The sequence below is a fragment of the Priapulus caudatus genome, unplaced genomic scaffold (genome assembly GCF_000485595.1).
Source record: "Priapulus caudatus unplaced genomic scaffold, Priapulus_caudatus-5.0.1 Scaffold228, whole genome shotgun sequence".
In the NCBI taxonomy this organism is placed as follows: domain Eukaryota; kingdom Metazoa; phylum Priapulida; class Priapulimorpha; order Priapulimorphida; family Priapulidae; genus Priapulus; species Priapulus caudatus.
The window spans coordinates 72981-97814 of record NW_014577289.1 but is presented as its reverse complement, the minus strand read 5'-3'; the positions used below and the strand labels follow the sequence as shown (position 1 = coordinate 97814).

Genomic DNA, 24834 nt, shown 5'->3' with positions numbered 1-24834 from the left:
AAATGTAAGACATTGCCACCCTGCCAAACAGATGTATGGGATCGGCTTTCATGTCTGTTGTTACAACTTCAACGCTAACAGTTGATGTGACGCGTGTAAGCATGACAACAATGCATAAAACATTCCTCTTCATAGATGGGTTGATGTAGTGCCTAATATTTTTTATATTCAGAGAGATGTTTTGCTAGATTGCACATTATTTTTATCTTCAACATATCGGCATGGTTTCTCAATCCATGTGCAACAATTTGTGACCCTAGGAATGTTACACCGGTGGGGGTTTCGATTATGCCGTTCGCCAATCATCGTCTTTGTTTACGTTTTTTGTATTTGGACCAAGCAGGCTTGCACTAGGTTGCACCTATATATTGGCAGATATAAATTATATCATGTTCTCACCTCTGATTGAGATGTTGCAGTGGGTGGTATGGGCACTCACCACTGTGATGCTCATGTGTATTTAAAACTTTCCTCCGGCAGAGGTTAGGGTTGAAGTTCACTCTAAAAGGTCCACTTGTCATCCTACTTGTGATAGATAAGGGCACAATGCACAGTCAGATGTGTGTCTATGTGGCAAACCAATGCCTTTGAGTGCGCCCTTACTACAGATGTAGTTATAGCAGTAGGATTACAGCATATTTTAAATCGTTACAGTTATAGACTGCATGTGTGTGTGTGTGTGGGCATGTAAGCCTAACGGACACACTAGTTTTTGTAGCGGCGCAGGCTTTCAGGGGATCTCCTTGTAAACAGCAATAAGCTTGGATCTATGTTATTGTAAGCAGTGAAGGAGAGCGGTTCGTAATGGATTTGACCTTGATTTTATGGCAGTTGCGGTGTGCGTCACTGGCCATAATTCCTGCTCCCTTAGCCAAAAATCCACAGTGTATTCTCCTTAACAAATTGTTGGGGCCAGACCCGAATCGTATATTTTTGTGAAATCAACTCAGGATAAGTATACATGTATATAAGCCTGGCCAAAATATTTGTTAAAGAGCCACGTACGCAGTCCAGTCTATGTGAATAATACTGGGCGCTTTATATGATGTAAATGATATAAAGAAGCCTTCATTGCTACCGTGATTGCTCACTGCATTGATATATCCATTCCCATTTTGATATGGTTCTTTACATGTATGAGCCTTTTCCATTCATTTTGCCATAAGACTCATTGTTTTTATTTTGGTAATATTGTATGATTAGTTTTTAGTTTGTTACTTGACGATGCTTAGGCAAATAGGACATCGACCTAGTGGTGGAAGTGTAGTTTTAGAAAGGAAGAAAATTATGTAAACAAATGAGCTTCAACTATATATTTACATAATACTTGTAGAGTCCATTCAGGTAGAAATCATTATAGGTTGCCCTATACTTGTAGTTGTACCTGTAAATTATGCATAACCAGGCAGTACTTCCGCCAGTTTAGAGTATTGATGCAAGCATATATTATAATGGTGACAAACTACAGGGTGGAATAGAAAATTTAATGTCATTCCACATACATGTTTTATAATCCATTAAAATAATTGACATTCTAATAGATTCAATAGTGCATTACCTAGGAATATTGGAAACTTGTGATAAGTTTGTACATGATATGGTGTGATTTTATGTACGAATGAAAATAGAAGTGACTGGAAATTGTGGCCTTACTTTTTAAGACGACTACAGTACATAACATTTTAAGCTTTTATAGTTTTTAGTTCTGTGGACCAAGAAAGTGCATTATTTGATGCAAGACATTTTTAGTGCACATTGTTTTAGTATGTGATACACTGTCTATTCATGTGTTGTTTTCTTGTTTCATGCACTGTTTTGGGCGTAATAAAAATGCCTTTATCTAACTTTCTCTGTTCAGTGGTTGCCCTGTAAAATCGGCCAACGATACATTAATATTCTATAGCTGGAATTGCTTGTTATCTGGACTTAGACTAGACTGATCATTCTTTAGTTTTGACCAGAGTTGGGCTAACAGTGGCAGGACTTTTATTTGAATGTTTACCCCTCGAGGCTATATTTTATTTGTCTCTAAGGAAAATGTTTGCAGCCAGGTGTTTTGAAAAGTGACTGAGTATCTTGTTTTCTTGAAATGTTTTGTTAACCATGGCAAGCTTCTGGGATATTGCAGTACTTAGTAACATCAGTGGGTGGGAAACTATTAATAGTAGTATGGTGAACAGCAGTAGTAGCAACAACAACAACATCAACATCACAACACAACCACCAATAGCCAGCGCAGCAACAGTAGCAGCAGCAGATGTATCACCACACAATTAGGCAGTAGCTGACCGCAGCACTAACACTACAGGGCTGGTCGCAGGAAACCAGAACCCCCATGTGACAGTTTGTTTCACTGTCATATTTTGAAAGAACTTTTAAAATCCGTGTGCTATTGAATTTCTGTCGCATTTCTCTGTAGAAAAAATCACTGCATGGGGTACACTCCACTCCGATTCATCCCCTCAACTAGCTCAATTCAACAGCCACTCTCCCAAATTCTTGGAATCGTCTATTTAGTTGCGCAAGCCAGCCAAATGCGAGCAAACGGAGGCAGCTGAGGAAACGGAATCTCTAGCAATCCCAAGTCGCAGCACGCACGCTAACACACTCATGCCATATTACATTACTACTTACTGTATTCTACGGCGGCGCTACAAGAGCGCTATAGTCAGGTCCCTTAATTAGCTTCATGATCGTTACAGAGCTGAAAAGCAACATCAAACTTGGCACAGTTGTAGCATATGGCAGTACTATAAATATTAGAGGGGTGACCAATGTAGATAATCCTTAGAAGTGAATTACAGATGATTAAATGTTTGGACCGCGCCGGCCTGTACGTTATAGCCCATGACGTTTGCGGCTATAGGCAGCATGAAAGTGTATTAACTCTCATACTTCGCGAACTAATTTAGTTACATTTCTAGAATCTAGATACATATAAACACATGTATTAGCTATAATCCCGGTTAAATTTTGAGTTTATTGATCACGAATAGTTTAATTAATTACCAAAAATATACGCACGGCACGGTATCGCTCATAGGCTAATATATTATAACGCGCGGCTATGGCCCGTAGGATAGTGTACTAACTCTAAAACTCGCGAAGGATTGAGTTACATTTTCTAAAATTCTAGAATACTTATAAGACACATGTCTTAGCTAAATGGTCTCTGTGAAATTTTGAGTATATTGAAGCAGCGAATAGTTTAATTAATTACCAATAAATATACGCACGGTATCGTCATAGATAATAATATACCTACGCGCGGCTATCGGCCCCTAGGATAGTGTAAATAGCTCTAATATCTCGCGAACGATTTGAGTTACATTTTCTAAAATTATAGATACCTATAGACACATATCTTAGCTATAATCTCTGTGAATATTGAGTATTATTGACGAGCACGATTAGTCAATATATTAGCAAATATTTCTCGCGCGGAAGTGCATTACAGGATTACAGATGATTAAATGTTCGAGAACCACCCGACTCCGAACCCCCCTCCCGCCCGCTTGTACTGTGTGTACTGGCGCATTGGCGACGTACGGAATATCGTGCATTGGGCACCCCCTCTAACATTATAGTACTGCCATAAGCTACAACTGTCGAAGTTTGAGACTTTTGTCACTCCTGTACGATTCGGCCCATATTTTGCACTTAAGGGACCTGACTACTATGACTTTTAGATTATGTTATCTATGGCCTCATGACGTCGCATGCACTTGGAACGTTCATTAATAACGTGATGGTAGATAATCAACGAAATATATTTGCTCCCAAGAGCCTATCGTAATTACTTTCTGTAAATGCCATACAAATGCTAATCTGCAACACACGACGCGCACATACGCACGAGACGCCCGCTTGTACATGCCACAGGCCCGCAGCCAGGGGGGGTTCGGGGGGTTCGAACGACCGCCCCCCCCCCCGAGCCCCCCCGAAGCCAAAAATTTTTTTTTTTTTAATTTGCAAGAATTTCACCTCTATTTTAGTGTAATAATTGCAAAATCTCCATCGTGCGGGAGGTGAACAGTGAACACCGCCCCTCCCACACCCTCCCCTGCTCGGTCGCTTGGCTCCCTTGCTGGTCGCTTCGCGCCCGAGCAGGGGCGTGTACAGGGGGGTCCAGGGCAGTCCTGGACCCCCCTTGCTCGCGCAGAAAACGCATTCGAGGGGTCTAATTTAAAAATTTCTGGGGGACAGGACTTCCCAGACCCCCCCGCCGCCCTTCGCGTGCTCGCAACTTTGGTTACGGTTGACCGACCTGGTAGTAATTCTGTACACGCCCCTGCGCGAGCAAATTGCCAAACATTGAAAACGAACCCCCCCCCCCTAATATAAAGCTGGCTACGGGCCTGCATGCACATACCACAAAAGTTAGAGTCCCTATATACTGTATACAATGATGTATACAGTATTCTCTGTTAGCATATCATCATGGCGTGTATTTTGCAAAAGGGGGGTCGTGCAGGGTCGTAACGAACCCCCCAAAATTTCAAAAGGGTCACATTTTTTCCAAGACACTTTTTTTTCGAGGCAGCGCTTTTCACGATTGACATAAATGAAAAAAGCATAATTGATCAGGTACCAGTACAATTGAGTCCAAAGACCTTGCCAATTGCGGACGCAAATTAATCCCAATTCAGCAATTCTGAAACTGAGCCTTTTTTTAAACACAATTTTTTGTTTAAAAAACTTGAGGTTCACAAAAGAGAGACAAAGACTCTGACAAAGACAAAGACAAAGACAAGACAAGATCAAACAAAGACAGCCATAGAACAGTTCAAAAGACTGTTCTTCAACTGCAGCAGAAACTTGTTTAAAAAAACTTGTATCAAAAAACATTCAAAATTTTTGTTTTAAAAAACTGACAAATTTTGTTTTGGAAATTTTTTTGTGTTTCAATTAAATTGTAATTGACATTTTTAATGCACATCTTTGCTGTTATTTCATTGATTGATAAGGTCACAAAAATTATGAAACACGACCCACGCCAGAAAAATCCTGGATACACCCCTGATCGATGATAGTTGCTATATACATCATTATAGTATACATCTATGGTTACATTAACCTAGCTGTAAACGGAGGATCTGCATGCATATGCTGCTCGATATGCTCTTTAGTCAGATACACATGGGCGAATTATATTTCGTGTTGATATATTTATACTCCTCTGCAACAAAAAATTTCTGTGCAGTAGCTTGCGTGAAGTTAATTTGCGTGGAATTATTAGGGCGACATACTATAGTAAACTACGCCGAAGGCAGAGAGATAGTTTAATATAGACGTCTAACATTTATTGTTAGTGAATGAACAATGGGGTTGTGACATCTATAGAGAACTATGGATAGTGGTTTGATATTTTAAAAGTGGCTTGACGTCTAAATGGCTTTCTTGTAATTTGGATAGTATTTACACCAAAAATTGTTGTTTCGCTGTCGCACTGCCATGCGCATCACCAGTTGCTGTTGTTTTCCCGTTGCATTCTGCAAAGGTTTTATTTGTTACCCTAGACGTTTCTGCGGCACAGGTGTGCTCACTTGATCGCTGCTCATAATCAGAGTGAGCATTGAAGCAGACTGAATAGAAGTGTGTCCTTGATTCTTTCGAATGTCGTGATCAGCGTCCTATAGTAATTCTTACGACGGATGATTGCTGAAGAGGTGCGAAGCGTGAGTTGAAATTTGAGCGGCATCGCGTCGTTTCATAGCCGCACGGCACTTGTCGTGCCGTGCTGAAACAGCTGAGAGACACAGATGTAGAAGCCTGACCTATACTGTAATAATAATAGTTATTATAATAATAATAATAATAATTATAATAATTATAATAATTATTATAATAATTACAAGTATTCAGTTGCTACGTAACCTGCATGACGAGCGTGTTGTATGCAGCTTATATGCAGGCCCGTAGCCAGCTTTATATTGGGGGGGGGGTTCGTTTTTCAATGTTGGCAATTTGCTCGGCAGGGGCGTGTACAGGATTTGTGCCGGGGGGGGGGGGTCTAACCGTAACCCAAAGTTGCGAGCAAGCAAATTTTTTTTAAATTAGACCCCCTCAGATGCGTTTTCTGTGCGAGCAAGGGGGGGTCCGGACTCCCTGGACCCCATGTACACGCCCCTTCTCGGGCGCGAAGCGACCAGGCGAGGGAGCCAAGCGACCGAGCGGGGGGAGGGTGTGGGAGGGGGGGGTTCACTGTTCACCCTCCCGCACGATGGAGATTTTGCAATTATTACACTAAAATGGAGCGACCTGAGGTGAAATTCTTGCAAATTTTCAAAAAATTTTTTTTTTTTTGGGGGGGGGGGTTCGTTCGAACCCCCCGAACCCCCCCTGGCTACGGGCCTGGTGCATGTACAGCGGGCGTTCGTGCGATGTGCCCGTGTGTGTTGCAGATTAGCATTTGTATGGCATTTACAGAAAGTAATTACGATAGGTCTTTGGTAGCAAATATATTTCGTGATTATCTACCATCACGTTATTATTGAAGCGTTCCAAGTGCATGCGACGTCATGCGGCGATAGATAACATAATCTAAAAGTCATAGTAGTCAGGTCCCTTAAGTGCAAAATATGGGCCGAATCGTTACAGGAGTGACAAAAGTCTCAAACTTGGCACAGTTGTAGCTTATGGCAGTACTATAATGATTAGAGGGGGTGCCCAATGCAGATATTCCGTACGTGCCCAATGCGCCAGTACACACAGTACAAGCGGGCGCGGGAGGGGGGACGGAGTCGGGTGGTTCGAACATTTAATCATCTGTAATCCTGTAATGCACTTCCGCGCGAAAATATTTGCTAATATATTGACTAATCGTGCGTCAATAAACTCAATATTCACAGAGATTATAGCTAAGACATGTGTCTATAGGTATCTATAATTTTAGAAAATGTAACTCAAATCGTTCGCGAGATATTAGAGCTATTTACACTATCCTACGGGCCATAGCCGCGCGTATATATTATCCTATGACGATACCGTGCGTATATTTTTGGTAATTAATTAAACTATTCGTGCTTCAATATACTCAAAATTCACAGAGACCATAGCTAAGACATGTGTCTATAGGTATCTAGAATTTTAGAAAATGTAACTCAAATCCTTCGCGAGGGATTAGAGTTAGTACACTATCCTACGGGCCATAGCCGCGCGTTATAATATATTAGCCTATGAGCGATACCGTGCGGTGCGTATATTTTTGGTAATTAATTAAACTATTCGTGATTCAATAAACTCAAAATTTACGGGGATTATAGCTAATACATGTGTTTATATGTATCTAGATTTCTAGAAATGTAACTAAATTAGTTCGCGAAGTATGAGAGTTAATACACTTTCATGCTGCCTATAGCGCAATAACGTATGCGGCTATAACGTACAGGCGGGCGCGGTTCGAACATTTAATCATCTGTAATTCACTTCTAAGGATTATCTACATTGGTCACCCCCTCTAATATTTATAGTACTGCCATATGCTACAACTGTGCCAAGTTTGATGCTTTTTTCAGCTCTGTAACGATCATGAAGCTAATTAAGGGACCTGACTATAGCGCTCTTGTAGCGCCGCGTAGAATACAGTAAGTAGTAAGTAATATGGCATGAGTGTGTTAGTGCGTGCGTGTGTGACTTGGGGATTGCTAGAGATTCCGTTTGCTCAGCTGCCTGCCGTTTGCTCGCATTTGGCTGGCTTGCGCAACTAAATAGACGATTCCAAGAATTTGGGAAGGTGGCTAGTTGAATTGAGCTAGTTGAGGGGATTGATCGGAGTTGGAGTGTACCCCATGCAGTGATTTTTTTCTACAGAGAAATGCGACAGAAATTCAATAGCACACGGATTTTAAAAGTTCTTTCAAATATTGACAGTGAAACAACTGTCACATGGGGGTTCTGGTTTCCTGGACCAGCCCTGTAGTGTTAGTGCTGCGGTCAGCTACTGCTAATTGTGGTGGTGATACATCTGCTGCTGCTACTGTTGCTGCGGCTGGCGTTGGTGGTTGTGTTGTGATGTTGATGTTGTTGTTGTTGCTACTACTGCTGCTGCTGGTATACTGCTGTTCACCATACTACTAATTAATAGTTTCCCACCCACTGATGTTACTAAGTACTGCATATCCCAAGAGCTTGCCATGGTTAACAAAACATTTCAAGAAAACAAGATACTCAGTCACTTTTCAAAACACCTGGCTGCAAACATTTTCCTTAGAGACAAATAACATAGCTCGAGGGGTAAACATTCAAATAAAAGTCCTGCAGTGTTAGCCCCAACTCTGGTCAAAACCTAAAGAATGATCAGTCTAGTCTAAGTCCAGATAACAAGCAATTCGAGCTATAGGAATATTAATGTATGTGGCCGATTTACAGGGCAACCACTGAACAGAGAAAGTTAGATAAGGATTTTTATTACGCCAAAACAGTGCATGAAACAAGAAAACAACACTGGAATAGACAGTGTATCACATACTAAAACAATGTGCACTAAAATGTCTTGCATTGGCACTTTCTTGGTCCACAGAACTAAAACTATAAAAGCTTAAAATGTTATGTATGTAGGTCTTTAAAAAGTAAGGCACAAATTTCCAGTCACTTCTATTTCATTCGTACATAAATCACACCATATCATGTACAAACTTATCACAAGTTTCCAATATTCTAGGTAATGCACTATTGAATCTATTAGGAATGTCAATTATTTAATGGATTATAAAACATGTATGTGGAATGCATTAAATTTTCTATTCCACCCTGTAGTTTGTCACCATTATATATTATGCTGGCATCAATACTCTAAACTGGCTTGAGGTACTGCTGGTTATGCATAATTTACAGGTACAACTACAAGTATAGGGCAACCTATAATGATTTCTACCTGAATGGACTCTACAAGTATTATGTAAATATATAGTTGAAGCTCATTTGTTTACATAATTTTCTTCCTTTCTAAACTACACTTCCACCACTAGGCGTGTCCCTATTTGCCTAAGCATCGTCAAGTAACAAACTAAAAACTAATACATACAATATTACCAAAATAAAACAATGATGTTATGGCAAAATGAATGGAAAAGGCTCATACATGTAAAGAACCATATCAAAATGGGAATGGATATATCAATGCCAGTGAGCAATCACGGCCAGCAAAATGAAGGCTTCTTTATATCATTAATCATACTATAAATGCCCCAGTATTATTCACATAGACTGGACTGCGTACGTGGCTTTAACAAATATTTTGGCCAGGCTTATATACATGTATACTTATCCTGAGTTGATTTCATCAAAAATATACCGATTCGGGTCTGGCCCAACAATTTGTTAGGAAGATACACTGTGGATTTTTGGCTAAGGGAGCAGGAATTATGGCCAGTGACGCACACCGCAACTGCCATAAAATCAAGGTCAAATCCATTACGAACCGCTCCTTCACTGCTTACATAACATAGATCTCAAGCTTATTGCTGTACAAGGAGATCCCCTGAGCCTGCCGCCGTACAAAAACTAGTGTGTCCCGTAGGCATACATGCCACACACACACACCCATGCAGTCTATAAATGTAACGATTTAAAAATATGTGTATCCTACTGCTATAACTACATCTGTAGTAAGGGCGCACTCAAAGGCATTGGTTTGCCACATAGACACACATCTGACTGTGCATTGTGCCCTTATCTATCACAAGTAGGATGACAAGTGGGACCTTTTAGGTGAACTTCAACCCTAACCTCTGCCGGAGGAAAGTTTTAAATACACATTGAGCATCACAGTGGGTGAGTGCCCATACCACCCACTGCAACATCTCCAATCAGAGGTGAGAACATGATAAATTTATATATCTGCAATATATAGGTGCAACCCTAGTGCAAGCCTGCTTGGTCCAAATACAAAAAACGTTAAACAAAGACATGATTGCGAACGGCATAATCGAAACCCCACGGTGTAACATTCCTAGGGTCACAAATGTTGCACATGGATTGAGAAACCATGCCGATATGTTGAAGATAAAAATAATGTGCAATCTAGCAAAACATCTCTCTGAATATAAAAAATATTAGGCACTACATCAACCCATCTATGAAAGGAATGTTTTATGCATTGTTGTCATGCTTACACGCGTCACATCAACTGTTAGGTTGAAGTTGTAACAACAGACATGAAAGCCGATCCCATACATCTGTTTGCAGGGTGGCAATGTCTTACATATTAAAATGAGCAATGATTAAACGCGTACATTTCTATATACAGATGTATAGTTCATGATATGATAGACTCGATGTAAATTCCTAAAACGCAAAACTCTTCGGTTTTGCTAAATTGCAACGGAGACCTTGAGGTATTTTCTCTCACATAAAATCTCACGTAGACTCACGAGACTGGCTCGTGAGAAACTGCGCTGCACACTACAACGACACAACGACTGAGCAGGTTTGTTACTAATAAAAGGCAGTACTGGCCAGGCACAACGTGAACATTTGGCGTCTTTTCGATGAAATTGCTTGACGGCAAGCATCACCTTTAGACATCCGACGTCTGGCTCTCTGGCGAGGACGGAAGCAGAGCACCGTTCTTTGGCATCTTCAAGCCGTCGTGCTTTGCTTTGATATGACGGAGGAGGTTGCCCGATTGAGTGAAGGACATGGGGCACAGGTTGCACTTAAACGGCCGCTCGCCCGTATGCGTCCTCCGGTGCTTGATGAGCGTGCTCTTGTCGCTAAACGACTCCTCGCAGCCCTCGCACTGGTGCCGCTTGACGCCGGACAGGTGGGTCTTGAAGTGATTGGCGAGGCCGCCCTTCGAGGCGAACGTCGCGTAGCACACGCTGCAGTCGAGCGACTGGCCGAGCACGACCTTTTTCGTCGGCGTCTCGCTCGCCATCAGCTGACTCGCGAGGATGCTGCCGCCGCCCTTCGGCGACAACTTTTTCACGAGGTGGCGCAGCTTGATGTGGCGCAGCAGGTTTCCCGACTGCGTGAACGCGGCGCTGCAGTGGTCGCACTTGTATGGCCGCTCTCCTGTGTGGATGCGCCGGTGCTTCGTCAGCGTGCTCTTGTCGATGAACGCGCCCGCGCACATGTCGCACTTGTAGGGCCGCTCGCCCGTGTGAGTCCGGTGGTGCGTCGTCAGGCTGCCGGACGACGTGAACGACGCCGCGCACACGTTGCACTTGAACGGCTTGTCCGACGTGTGGATCTTCATGTGCAGCTTGAGGCTGCGCGCCGAGCTGAACGTCTCGCCGCAGACGAAGCAGCGCTGACTGTGGTTGCGCCGGTGCTTCTTCAGCGCCTCCGCCTCGACGAACGTCGCGTCGCACGTCGTGCAGACGAACGCCTTCTTGCGCAGCGTGCAGACGGGCGTGTGCGCCTCGAGCGTGCTCGGCTGGATGAACGCCGCCGGGCAGCTGCCGCACTTGTAGCGCCGCTCGCCGCGGTGTAGGATCGCGTGGCGCACGAAGATGCTCGCCTCCGTGAAGGACGCCTCGCAGAGGTCGCAGCCGTACGGGCCGCGGTCGACGTGGCTCTTCGCGTGCTGGATGAGCGCGCTCGAGTGCGCGAACGACTCGTTGCATATCTCGCACGCATACGGCGTGCCGTCGAGGTGTGTCGTCATGTGAGACTTGAGGCTCGACGCCTGGTAGAAGCCGACCTTGCACAGCGCGCACGTGTGCGACTTGAGCGCCTCGCAGAAGCAGATGTGCGCGAGGAAGCTGTCCGGCTCGTGGAAGAACGTCTTGCACATGTCGCATGAGTACGGCCCGTCATCGCAGTGCATCTTGCGGTGCTGCGTCAGGTTGCTCAACTTGTTGAACGCCTCGCCGCAGATCTCGCAGCCGTGCGGCTTGTCATTCGTGTGGATGACGATCATGTGCTGCTTGAGCGCGCCCGCGTGCGAGAACACCTCGCCGCAGACGTCGCAGCGGTACGGCCGGTCGCCCGTGTGCACGCGCATGTGGCTGCGCAGACTCGACGCCGACACGTACGCATTCGCGCAGATGTGGCAGCGGTACTTGCTCAGGCCGCCGAAGCTGTGCCGCTTCAGCATGTGCCGCATGAGCAGCGGCGCCGTCACGAAGCCGGCGCTGCACACGTTGCACACGCTCTCGGCGACGATCGGCGTGTGCGTCTGCGCGTGCTTCGTGAGCCCGCCCGGCTCCGCGAACGACGCGTTGCACACGTCGCACATGAACAGCGTCTCCTCGTTGTTGTTGTTCGTCGCCGCCGGGAACGGCTTTGGCGACGCCGTCAGTTCGACGTTGACGTCGTCTTCGACGTCCATCGGGCCGCCGTCGGTGTCGGTGGTCGTCGTGCTGGCAGCGGAGTCCCGCTCCTCCTCCTCCTCCTCGCCGTCGTCTTCTTTTAGATCCATCACGAGTTTGTTGGCATCTTTGTCGCTAATCTCAGAGTCGCTAGTCGTCACGCTGCCGCCATCTGATCCGATCGCGCCGTTGTTCTTCACGTCGTCGGTTGCCATGGTCGTTGTCAGCACAGCATGGGTAATCTGGTCACAAAAAATTTATATTGTAAATGAGAAAAATACTGATCACATTTTTAATATCTAAACAAACAGTCACACATCACGCACGAATGATGAGAACAATATTGTTATAATTCAGAAAAACAGAACTGATCAAATATTTGTTACTTTAGACAAACGAGGTTGAGTCAGGAACAAAATAACTAATACACTACTGACTACAATTACAGACATAAAAACTTTAGGAAAGCGCCCAAAACTGTGAATTAATTTGTAACGTAAGCACATGAAATTAATTAATTTCACACAGGAACCACGACGTGAATGTAATTTGCTAAACGCTTCACTAACACTTCACTAGCTGCATTATTGAATATATACATTAGATGCCTGTCAATAACCCCACTTATAACACTCTTCCTGTTTGAGATTAACCACATCTTAGGCAATAACTGTGCTCCAATAAACCTCACAGCCAGATGGGGAATTTATTTTTTATAAACCTACTATCACCCATTGCTACCAACTAACTGCACCACAGGCAACCAATAATGTGTAAACTTACATGCATCCATTTCAATAAACTAAGACACACACAAGTGAGCATGCTCTTGGGTGTCATTGTGACATGCATATATAGTGGCTCTGCAAACAATTTCGTCTTCACAGCATTTTCATGGTCAAGCTGACACAAAAAGCTCCCATTAGCCTATTGTGTGCATATCAATTTCAAGGTGGATCTTCAGTTGTGCTTAGGTATACTATCTGCGTCAGTGCTAACAACAAGTTGTTTTGGTTACTGGGGCATACCGAAAACCCCAAACTAAGCAATGGACAATTGACAAGTAATTGATAACTGAATTCTGACTGCTACCCTTACTGAGTGTAAAATGGTTAATGATCATTATTCGTAATTTGATAATACCATTCTTCTATTTCATCTATATATAAACGATATTATCTATCTTTCTCTCTCTCTATATCAGGGTTAGATACTAACCATTTTAGTTCATTAGTCCACACTCCACAGGACTAGTAAAAGAACAAATGTACTAGTCCTTCCAAGATTCTACTAGTCCTGCCGAAGGACTCTTACTAGGCACAAAGTGACGAGCATTGTGATTTGCTGAGGGCGAGGAGGGTGGAGCCCCCCTCCTGCTAGGGGGTACAGAGGGGGTATTCCCCAGGGTACAAGGGGTCTCCCCAAGAAAGGTTTTGTAAAAAACATTCAATTGTATAAAATATATGTAACTTTGATATGGATCATAAGAAAACAAATGTTGTTCCCGGCGCCTTGTATCGGCTATCGCCGTAATGAACCTCTGGCAAGCCTTGTCGGTGAGGTAAGTGCTGCCGACATCTAACCCCTTGGTCTTGTCAAGCTGGCACAGCTTGACGTAATTGGTGTAGAGCCCGTTTTTTCCAATAACATGTGCATTTCTAATTAGGATATTCAGTTTTGCTATTATGGCCTTGTTCATTAAAGTTAGTGTTTTTGCCCCCACTGTTTCGTGAACAGGCATGGTCCTTGCATTTCTTTTTGCTATGATCTTTATGTGCCCCTCGGAAGCATCATGCGCTTTAACAGTTTCCAAACGATAGTTTGTAGTACCCGTGAAAAAACTACCAGACATACAGCCTGCACCACAGGTCATACCCTTGGCCGGGTCATACTCTAGCCACGAGTATGACGATTTCCACGCTAGCTGGAACGTACGCATCCTTTTGGTCTTATCATATACACGCTGGCCATCTAATTTCTCCTCCTGCGACTTACGTTTGGGAGGTGGAGGACGAGCTCCGTCCAAATACTTCCACATAATAACCTTGATGTTAGTATTGGATAAGGATGTACCTACTACTATGCTTCACTACTTGTATCACTAGATTCACTACTATAGATAACTATTTGTATCGACTGCTTCAAGTAAAACACGCATGCGATGTGGTTGCGATGTAAATACCTCGCTATGAGAGCGTATTTATAACTGATTAGTTGTGTCATTTATATGACCAGACCGTTTGTTCTATGTCAACAGCTATTATCAAGCGATGGATCGGTAGACTGGTTCTTGGCCGCATTGTTTAACAATGTTTTGTACTGTCATAGGGTCTAGCATGCAGAGCGTGCTAGCGTCTACTTGTACTAGTGCGTCTAACAGGGAAAACTTGTTGATGGCAATGAGTTATATATAGCTCTTTGGATCTTGGTTGAAAGAAGCTGCCGCCGGGGACTAATGTCACTATAGTAAAATCGATGGGAGGATGGTAAATTGGGATGGTGAAGGACGGGGAAAATAACTACTCCGCAGGACTAACGGCTATGGGGCATTTACTAATCCTTATTTTTTATTAGTCTCGGACCAACATACTAGCGTTAGTGTCGAACCATGTATATATATATATACACAGGTGTGATAACTATGTATGTCTAGCTCACATTCTAATTTCTACTACTATTACTAATTACTATAATATCAATGGCTAATTTCAGCCGATATCAGGACAGTCAGTAGTGTAAATAGGTCGATTGTCTTATTAGTGTAATTTATATTGTTATATTTATGCTAATATTTACATTATAATTTTAGTATTTTCAAAAAAACAACCCCTGTGATCTGTAGCCTGTAGGCCTATCTTCTAGTTTTGTCAAATAAATGAATGGAACTGTATTAAATACACATTTCTTTCATCTAAAAGGGATTCACCTGTGGTACAAACTGAACATCGTTAGCAAAGCTATAATTCAGTCGAAATACTACCACAATCGCGGAATGAAGAGAAAGAACATGGGCTAATCTAACAATGGACAGTGACGAACGTACGCATCGGCACGCATGTACAGTGCATGTAACGAATTGATTAGCTCTTGCACGCATACAGGTGGTTATCAACGTATTTCAGATAGATTTCTCACCAAAGCAAATAAAAAGTGGTCTATCCCAACGATATTAAACTATAGTATACCTAGTACTTCTAAGAACTATATATCTTTCTGAATCTCGCTCATACGGCGGCGGTTAGTTTCTGGTAATTTCCTCCTCAAGCCGCGGACATATTGGGAAGTCTCGTTCGTGAAGCTCTCTCGAACCCGCGCTCATCATTTCGTTTGTTTATGTGAAAGTGCTTGCCGTTGAACCACTTGCTTAAAACTACGTCACAAACTAACTTGAAAAGTAAAATTCCACAGTACGATTTACTTACCCGAGCACCAGTCTAGCCACAAATCGAGAGAGAAGCTGAGTGTACGGGTCCTATGTTGCTTCTATTCATATCCGGTTTGGTCTATTCAATCTACTTCCAAGGTTCAACTCGCCGTTCTTTGTTGTGTGGCAACTTGTACACGCCACAGCCTAGCGGATTGGCGTGCTGACCTCATTATTCGTGGCAGGTAGACACGAAAACAAGTGTACAGCTGTATGGCGAGTGTGGTGGCTGAAATGCGCAGCCTGATAGTAACGAAGCTGGAGAACTGGCCTGATGGACCACACGAGCACTGTGAATAAAACCGGAATGCATTACTATACCGACCATATATCAGTCGCGGATTTAGCTCTTCTCCTGGAACCATTTGCTCTTCCAGAGCGCGCCTTATTGCTGGGTGAAGGGCCAAACGCGTATAGACTATACTAAGGGGATTGAGGATTTTCAATTTTAGCAGGCGCGGCGTCTGCTGCGTGCGCAGTATGAAAGAGAAATATTGACCGTCACCGTGCTTAAGATTTATGGACATCTGACTTCAAAAGATGAAAATAGAGTGCACGAGTGTATTTTGATCAAATAAACCTGCATGAGTTGAATAATACATCCTTAATATGTTGAATCACAACAAAAAACACCCCATCCACAATGCGTGAAAGAGGGATAACAAATTCAACTCAGAAGCATTTGAGTTTTATTGCAAATAATTATAGTTTGTGCTATTATAAAGTAATCTCAATATCCACACTAGATGCGAACTGCGTGTAATTAGTAATTACGCATATAACCGCAATCGCTTGCCAAAATTATGTATAGCAGGCAAACAAGTGTACGTGTCAATAATTTTGTACTCGCGCGCCGCGCGTACACGCACGCGTCAGAGTGGCGTGCGTGCGCGCGTGTTTGTGCAAGTAAAATAACGTGCCGGCGCTTATTATTATTATTATTATTATTATTATTAAATCTTTAATGCATGTAATTCAAATACAAATACATGTACTGAAGACAGAAAAAATGTGATAGATGCAATAGTGTTGAGAGAACTGTGTTTTATGCGTGCTATGTGAATGAGGGGGTGGGGAGAAGCATATATCACTTGGATGGAATCGTTAATATTCAATGGTTTGCTGTAAAGGTCTGTATTACTTTGAGATCATACGCGGTGCCGTGGAACACGATCGAGTAGAGCACGTGGATGTGATATTATATATATGTATATATATATATATATGTATATATATATATATATATATATGTTTGTATATAGCTATGGTGATATATATGATCCCGCTGTGGGCACTTCCGGGAAAAAATTGGTTTGCATCCACGTGAGACCCTTTTATAGACACCCCGTATTCAAGGGTATATTCTGAACGAATTTGCCCCCCCCCCCATTAATCCAATAATGAATTTATCAAAAGGGTAGAATTCTAAAAAGAATTTTCAAAATGTGCCATAAAATTAAGAATTCTATAATCAAAATGTTTATTTTGAAGAACTATATCTGTATATCTTCCAGTATATATATAGTTAAGCCACGAACTTTCTTTTCCTAAGATATATTTATTTAAACACACCCTGCCGAAATAATTAGCTATTCAGTTTGTTTGCAAAATAACTATCCTTCAAATTAACGGCCAGGAAGTGCACTACTGTATTTACAATGTTCGATGTTTTTTTTTTAATTCTCTATATTCTCACGCACTGCAAATTTTTTGAAAATGAAGCCATTGATCCTTGAATATTAGAACGTATTATATGAGTAGCGTTTCCTTGGACTTTGGGGTATGTGAGTTGTAGAAAGAATAGAAGGCAGACGTGTAGGCAATGCGCAGAGATCGAGGGGGCGCAGAGGAAGTACGTGTAGAAAAAGTAAGGGCGATGAGAAACGGGAAAGCTAGCCTAATTGGGCGAGTAGAAGAAGTGGGGAAGGAGATCTCCACTTCCTCCGCTATTCATTCCCGACACGTTTATGGCCTTATTGCCACCAGCATACTCTTCCTAAACACCTACTGGGGGGGGGGAGTACTGGCACTCTGTAAAGCATCTCCCCCCCCCCTTAAGAGAGAGCCTCTCCCATTCCCTGTATACCTAACTTAAATCAAAATTTACCTCTCTGATTTTTGCTTCTTTTCCGGCTCTGTTTTTCTCTTCCTCCTGTCTCTTTTCCAATTGCCCCGTATATACGTCTGATATTGTTGCAGCAATATTTTTTCTTACATCATGTAATCCCCCCATTAGGTGTAGCTTGATGCTTACGTGACCAACTACTGGTCATAGGAGAAGTTACACCTTATGCCATTGAGACTGTGTGACGCGCTGCCATTTTCACATGTCAATTCTTTTCCAGCATAGGTAAATGCCTATGGGTCATTGTCAGAAACATTTCTAAAAAACAGTTGTAATATTAGATTTAGTTACAGCTTCTTCGAGGAATATTTTTTTTGCTTTTCCGATGATATTTCACAGTATTGAAAATAGAGCTACAATGTTTTCGACACTTGCCACCTAGTCACCGTGTGAACAGTGGTCATGTTTCATAAGAGCATAGATAATATCAGGAGTGAATAATAATAGATTATTATTTATTATTATTCACTTCTGATAATATTGTATCACATGATTTCATGGACATGCAAAAATTCACACACTATAGAGGTACTTGGTATAAGTTACTGGTATTAAATTAATTAAATTTCAAGTTTTCATGCAAAGACTTCTTTTACAATCAAGATTTGCCATCTAAAAGCAAATAATACAAGGCAAACATTGAAAATGTAACATCAAATATTTTATTATTGTTATTTAGCATAAATATTCCATACTTCACAATTCCAACAGCAATTACAGATAATTCTTAATAGCAATTAAAACAGATTAAATACAACTCAACATACCCTACGAATGATATTAATCGTCTGTGAATAAATCTACTAAACCATTTGCATTTCTACATTTTCGTATTTTATACACGAAAAGGTGCCGATGTTAGACGAGCAAATGCCACACGAATTTCGGAACACTAATTTTCTTCGGCAAATTTCTATTGGGTTTCATTCACTTCAACTTCACTTATAACTTAACAATTATACATACTTACAAATACACTTATTACCAATATAATTACAAGAGTTACTGCAAAATGCAAGAAAATCATGCTATAAGCAAAGGTAACCTCTATGTTATCTGTACTTTCTATGGCTATGTAAATTGACAGTAATAAATTAAATTGTAGAGGAGATAGCCATGCTAGCTATGCCACCAGTAGTTTTGACGGGTATGTACCATGAACTTCCTTGAAATTGATTGTACAAAAATAAGTAGTACAGTCACTACTGTGATTGCACACAGAGGTGCAAGAAACAGTGTAGCGTCATCTCCACTGTCATTCAATACCTTGCACAAAATAGATGTTATAACGGAGACACAATCATCTTTGCAAAAGCTTCAGCCATATAAATGATCGTGGTACACAGCAAATCTTTGAAATTTTTACATTTGTTGTGCAGTGCCACTTAGGAAGCATGCTTGCCCAACAACTTGGCAAATCTATTTAGGCTAACATGAAAACATCTATTTATAGGTGTATATATTATCATTTGGTTATAACCAATGAAGAAAATCTTCATTAGTGGCTCCAGTTATTGTGCTTATCATCAGATTTTTCCATGCGTCAAATTTACAGCAACAATGTGAAAGTCTCTAGCAGATGCAACCCGTGTTTTTTATTGATCAGCGGTTTATCCAGGTCTCTTACACTGGCTGCTGCAGCAGCGTAGCTCTATGGCAATGCGACACGCGTGCGTTACGTCATCAGTAGTTTCTCGGGGTCCGTGAAATTGACGGTAACGATGTAGAAGATCGCCGGAAGCGGCACGAGCGCAATGAGCCCGCAGTGAAACGCGGGGTTCGTCAGCTCCGTGATGGCGATTATCCCGTAGGCGTGCAGCAGCCAGTGTCCGAGGATGACGGCCATGTTGCGTTTGTCCGTGACGCACGACCACAGCAGCGACTGCATCGACTGGTCGAGCTGGATCGCAAAGTGCGTCGCGATCGTCACGACGGACACGACGACGACGATGTACGGAAACGAGTAGTAGAGCAGGCCGCAGAAGACAGCGTGGATGACGGTGAGGATCGGGATGAAGTACAACGCGGCGTAGATGGCGCTCGAGCTGGCCTGCGTGCCGGAGAAGACGCGCACCACAGCCGGCCGCAGGAGCAGCAGCAGCAGCAGGCAGAGCGCGTTGTAGATGAAGACGAGCGTGTAGAGCGGGTAGACGGCCTCGTTCGTGCAGTGCACGGTGCCGAGCGCACCCGCGTACCATGGCTTCGGGTTGTGGAACAGCGTGTACCAGTCCGACAGCCGCACGACGCCGCACGAGTGCAGGGCGAGGTGGCCGCGAGGAGGCGCCACGAGCACGGTAACGATGGCGGCACCGGCGCACTCGACGAACGCGCTGACGTGCGTCGCGAGGATGGCGCGCGCGAAGCTCTTGCGCTTCGACGTAAAGTCGATGAAGAAGCAGTGCAGCGAGAAGCAGAGCAGCGCCATGAACCCGAGGTACAGCCAGTCGTAGAAGCTCGGCGACTCCTCGCACTTGTGACATAGGTCGTCGATGGCGCGCCAGCCGCGCGGACACGCCGTGCAGTTTCCCGGGCTCGCGGGCGGCGGCATGCGCGCGCAGTAGAGGCCGGGACAGTGCTCCACCTGACTTATAGTCATCCTGAAAGACATTTCCGTCCACGAGGGGAGTGGTCGCACTACCAAGCTTGCATGTAGTACGACTGAAAACCGGTGCACAAAGTGCGCTAAAAAAAGAGAAGAGAATTGGTTTAGATACGGATCTATAGCAAGTATAACTTTGAGTACCTCCAAGAAACTGTCATGTATTACACGACGTGTATTGTCAGTTGCTAAATACAGCCGCATCGGAGTACAATTCTGTTAATGCTGGGTTATGCTGCAATATCCTAATGGAAGGGTAACAAATTAGCGCTACACCCTCCATCGCTATAGCAACATGTAAATTGTAATGCTGAGCGCTGGAGGCTGTAGAACTGGTAGACAGAGGTGGTGCTAGTCAGGGGGCAGGTACGCTACAGCTCACCTCTCAACCTCTATGTCAGAGAATTACCCGTGACAAAAATGTACTGTGGGTCTTTACCTTTTTAGCACTGTGCTAGTTGCACTAACTTATGAGAGCAATCGGGAAGATGTAGGGCTCATTTATCTGTAAATTTGATATACTACAATACCAATAGACCTATTTCCTGCTAATAATGCTAAAGGTGCCATTTTAAACATTCAAATTTAGAAAAAAGAATTCCCGTTGTTTGCAGCCTTTGGTCCCATCCTCGCAATGTGAGTTTAACCCACTCAGTGCACCCACCCTGTCGGAGACCTTGACCCTGTGTCGGGCAATTACAGGTGCCAACCCTCCTAGTATAAGTAGCGCTTGTGGTAATAATCACACCTCATGCTCACTCGTCACCTTGCTTGCATTGACTCGAATCAGGATCAATGAAAATGGAAACCAATTTATCTAGGGAAATCTTGTAAAATCCTGCAGAAAACTTGCTCTCCGTGGGTTTGTAAATGGGAGCAACTGCGTGCTTAGACATGAATAATGGGGGTGTATTACATTCTGGGTTTAGGCCTACAAATCAGATCCAAACTAGGATTAAATTATTTGTACAATAATGATGTCACAATCTTGACTACGTTTATTGGCCAAAGAATATAGTAGCACTGATAGGAATTTTCGGACAATAAACAGCCAGTTCCTCTCGTTAAAAAAACAGAGGGCAAGTTTTCTGCAGGTTTTTAACATCTCACTAGGTAGACTAAGTTTTAACCAAGTGCAATGGTTATAATTCGAGCAAGTAAACACTTGGATATGCACGTCGCACAGATACCAAAATGGAGTGGTAACACTGGTATGGTAGTGTACTATTTGTACCGATTCAGTGATTGTGTGTAACAAAGTGAGCGGTGAGCGAATTTTGCATTAATGAATACGACCTACCTGCTAAAAAAGTGCTATATATTTTGTGAGTTTGTGTCAGTGACGTACGTGCAGCAGGATTTTGTGTTAAAGAGGAGCATTTGAACCGCCTCGCATGTATAACAATCTGACGGTAGTCTATTTCTAGGCCCGAGTGTAAACCGACCAGGCTCTCCGACTGTGACACGGCCAATGTAGTGTCAAGCAAGAAGGGAACTTGTGGCTAGGCCCGAGTGTAGTGCCTAGTGACGCTCATAGGGTCTATGTCCCCCAGGGTAATGCCGGAACGTAACCTGGTAGACGGCTCGCAGCGCTTCATTTTAAGCGCATGCGGATGCGCTGCTCGCTCGCCCGCACTCTCACGCGCACGCCCGAAATTGGGCCATCGCGTGCGCGCATCACTCGCGCCTCCCATAAAGGTAGGTTGAGAATCGCCGCCCACCAAAAGTATGTCTATTATCGGTGAAATAGCGCCTCCATAGGAGATCTCAAATGTTAGGGGGGTACAAAAAGGTCGTAGAACACCACAACAATTTGTTCGGTGTGTAAGTAACTGACACGTATGCCAGAGCGGTACGAGTCTTGGCTTACTCCTTGGCTTTAGTATGATAATATACATAAAATACAACTAAGAAACAACACGCATCCAGAATACAGCGTACCTATACGGTAAGCCACAAGCTTCACCTGGCTCGTTTTCTACTATACGTTGGCCGCAGAAGTGGTTTTCTGCCGACCTGAACACGACTCGTAGGCTAGGAAGCGCTACATACGTGGCTTACTACGTACAAGTAATTTGGCCTAGTTTGCTTGATGGATTGTGATGATCGTTTTGTGTCACTGAGGATATGCAGGTAGCCATTGGATTAAAATCTTAGCATGACAATCAGGCCAAATAAATAACAAGTTTATTTGTTTACAGTGCGATGCACTTTCAATACTCGTGACTTATTAATCTGTAAATGCCTAGTTTCTGCTGTGATGCGTTGGCATGAAAAGACCCATGTCTCAAATTCCTGAGCGTACGCCATTGACGATGAGATGAGAGGTGAAGTCATGAATGATAATCAGTAGCTGCATTAGACATGACATCCCCAATTTTCGTGTTTCTTGGGAGTGGGGTGGGTGGCCTCTAGACTGAGGATCTTGTCCATGATTCATTCATCACACCAAGAGCACTGCATGCGACAAGCTCAAGGAGCCTTCTCCATCACAATCCCCTGTTTTAAAGGTGTGCATTTTTAGTGGGGAGCTCTCCATGCATGCTTCTCTTAAGGGTGTGATTTTTAGTGCGAGCTCTCCATCATGCCTCTTAAGGGTGTGATTATGGAGCGGTGAAAAGACCCCTATGGTGTCCATAGGGGAGGTCGATTTAGTAGTCTCCTGTAGCTTTATCAAATCTGAAAGCCGTTGGCTTCAGCAACTATACCGGAACGTCACTCCTTTCGGCTAACTTATCTTGATATGTTAGCTAGGGGTAGCAGTAGGCGACTCCTAGATCGCGGTTAGCTGGAGTAGGCGAGGTACGGTCCGGCATATTAGATAGTACAGGTACGTTCCGCAACTTAGATTAGTACCAGGGTACGTTCCAGCATATTAGATAGTACCAGGGTACGTTCCGGCATATTAGATAGTACCAGGGTACGTTCCGGCATATTGGATAGTATCAGGGTACGTTCCAGCATATTAGATAGTACCAGGGTACGTTCCGGTATACCGGACCGTACCCGGGGTACGTTCCGGCAGTACCCTGGGGGACATAAGGTGCGTTCACACGAACGTTTTTAGCCCGAGCCCAATTAGACCCGTGCCAAATTTGGCTCGAGCCGAGCGTTCACACGTACGGTTTTTCGGGCCGTGCCAATTTGGCACGAGCCAATTTGGTCCCATCGAAAACGTCGGACCAGGCCCGAGCCAAATTTGAGCAGCAAAGCAAAAAGCAAAATATAGCAGCTAAATCGGTTGAGCGGTAGATGCCGCGAGTGTCGAACGTGTACTTCGACGAAATAAAGTCCAAAACGGTATAAAAATTCGAAAAATTTGATCAGGATGCACGTTTTCAAGATTGATAATGGAACTCGGAACGGAAGTAAACACTCTGAATCATACACAGCGCCATCTCGCGACATACTGCCAAAGTATCTGTGAGATATTTGTGCAATAAAATTTATTTGAATTTGAATTTGAATTTGACAGACAGTATTCACTTGCGTACGTCTGAACGCTCCGACTCAAACCGGGACGAGCCAAACCATGACCGTGTGAACGCGGTAATACTAATAGACCCTCTCAGCCTAGCGGCAAGTCCCCTTCTCGCCTAACACTACGCTTGAACTACACGTTCCTCCGCCGTGTAACAGTCGGAGAGCCTGGTCGGTTTACTCTCAGCCCTACTACTACTAGTACTATAGCCCGACCAGGCTGTGCGACGGATTGTCTATACTTTCTTGTCTATATTTTCTAACCCTAGCAATACCGTTTCTTGGAGCTACTAGTACTAGTACTAGAGTGAGTATAGACCAATAAATTGTGCCCTAAAAATTTGTATATTCTGATGTTGTTTTTTGTCCTAAAATAACATCAGCATATAAAAATTCTTAGGGCACAATTTATTGGTCTAGAGTGAGTCTAGCCACAAGTTCCCATCTCGCTTAACACTACGTGGCGCGTGCCGCCGTGTAACTAGTCGGAGAGCCTGGTCGGTCTAGAGTGAGTAGTGACTGTGTTGGCTCACTCTGTTGTGTCTGTTTGGTTGTAATATTGTAAAGATACGTGCATTACAGAGTCAGTATATAAACTACGGGTACAGGGAACAAATCAACGGATAGCACATACATATGGAAACTCGACCTTTATGTTGCCCTGTAATTTACAGTGTAAAACACATAATTAATTTTTCCGTGTTGACTGTTGTCTATAAACGTCACACGCGTTTACGCAGTTACATTTTCACTGTACATAAACATAATGTTCTCTTGTTTATTGACGTGCCAAAATCAAACCAAACTAGTTTTTTCTTTTTATTATTTTATTAATAACAAAGACCATATTTTAGCTCTTAACTCACTCGCTCTTTAATATAAAATCTGAATGCCCTGCCAAAGTTTCTGCATTAGACTATCGATATTTTTTGCATTATCATCAGCGCCG

The 24834-nt window shown here is 43.3% G+C and overlaps 2 protein-coding genes across 4 annotated transcripts; both read right to left on the bottom strand.

Moving 5' to 3' along the window:
- Positions 1-8391: 8391 nt before the first annotated feature.
- LOC106807668 (zinc finger protein 883-like) lies at positions 8392-15898 on the bottom strand. Of its 2 annotated transcripts, none has more exons than XM_014810083.1 (2): positions 15680-15898; positions 8392-12499 (listed from the first exon to the last, which is right to left on the bottom strand). In XM_014810083.1, exon 2 carries the CDS (start codon positions 12470-12472, stop codon positions 10520-10522), a length of 1953 nt encoding a protein of 650 aa, XP_014665569.1. In that variant the 5' UTR covers positions 12473-12499; positions 15680-15898; the 3' UTR covers positions 8392-10519. The 2 variants fall into 2 exon arrangements, with proteins under 2 accessions (XP_014665569.1, XP_014665571.1); XM_014810085.1 differs by lacking the exon at positions 15680-15898 and adding an exon at positions 15443-15649.
- Positions 15899-18441: 2543 nt separating this feature from the next.
- On the bottom strand, positions 18442-24630 carry LOC106807670 (JNK1/MAPK8-associated membrane protein-like). 2 transcript variants are annotated; one of them, XM_014810091.1, is made up of 2 exons: positions 24520-24630; positions 18442-20488 (listed from the first exon to the last, which is right to left on the bottom strand). In XM_014810091.1, the coding sequence occupies exon 2, from the start codon at positions 20412-20414 to the stop codon at positions 19482-19484; it is 933 nt and encodes a 310-aa protein (XP_014665577.1). In that variant the 5' UTR covers positions 20415-20488; positions 24520-24630; the 3' UTR covers positions 18442-19481. The 2 variants fall into 2 exon arrangements, with proteins under 2 accessions (XP_014665577.1, XP_014665578.1); XM_014810092.1 differs by having other exon boundaries at positions 24535-24630.
- Positions 24631-24834: the final 204 nt, after the last annotated feature.

Excerpts from the sequence above, each read along its gene's own strand:
- LOC106807668 (XM_014810083.1), bottom strand. The coding sequence starts at position 12,472 with ATGGCAACCGACGACGTGAAGAACAACGGCGCGATCGGATCAGATGGC.
- LOC106807670 (XM_014810091.1), bottom strand. The coding sequence starts at position 20,414 with ATGTCTTTCAGGATGACTATAAGTCAGGTGGAGCACTGTCCCGGCCTC.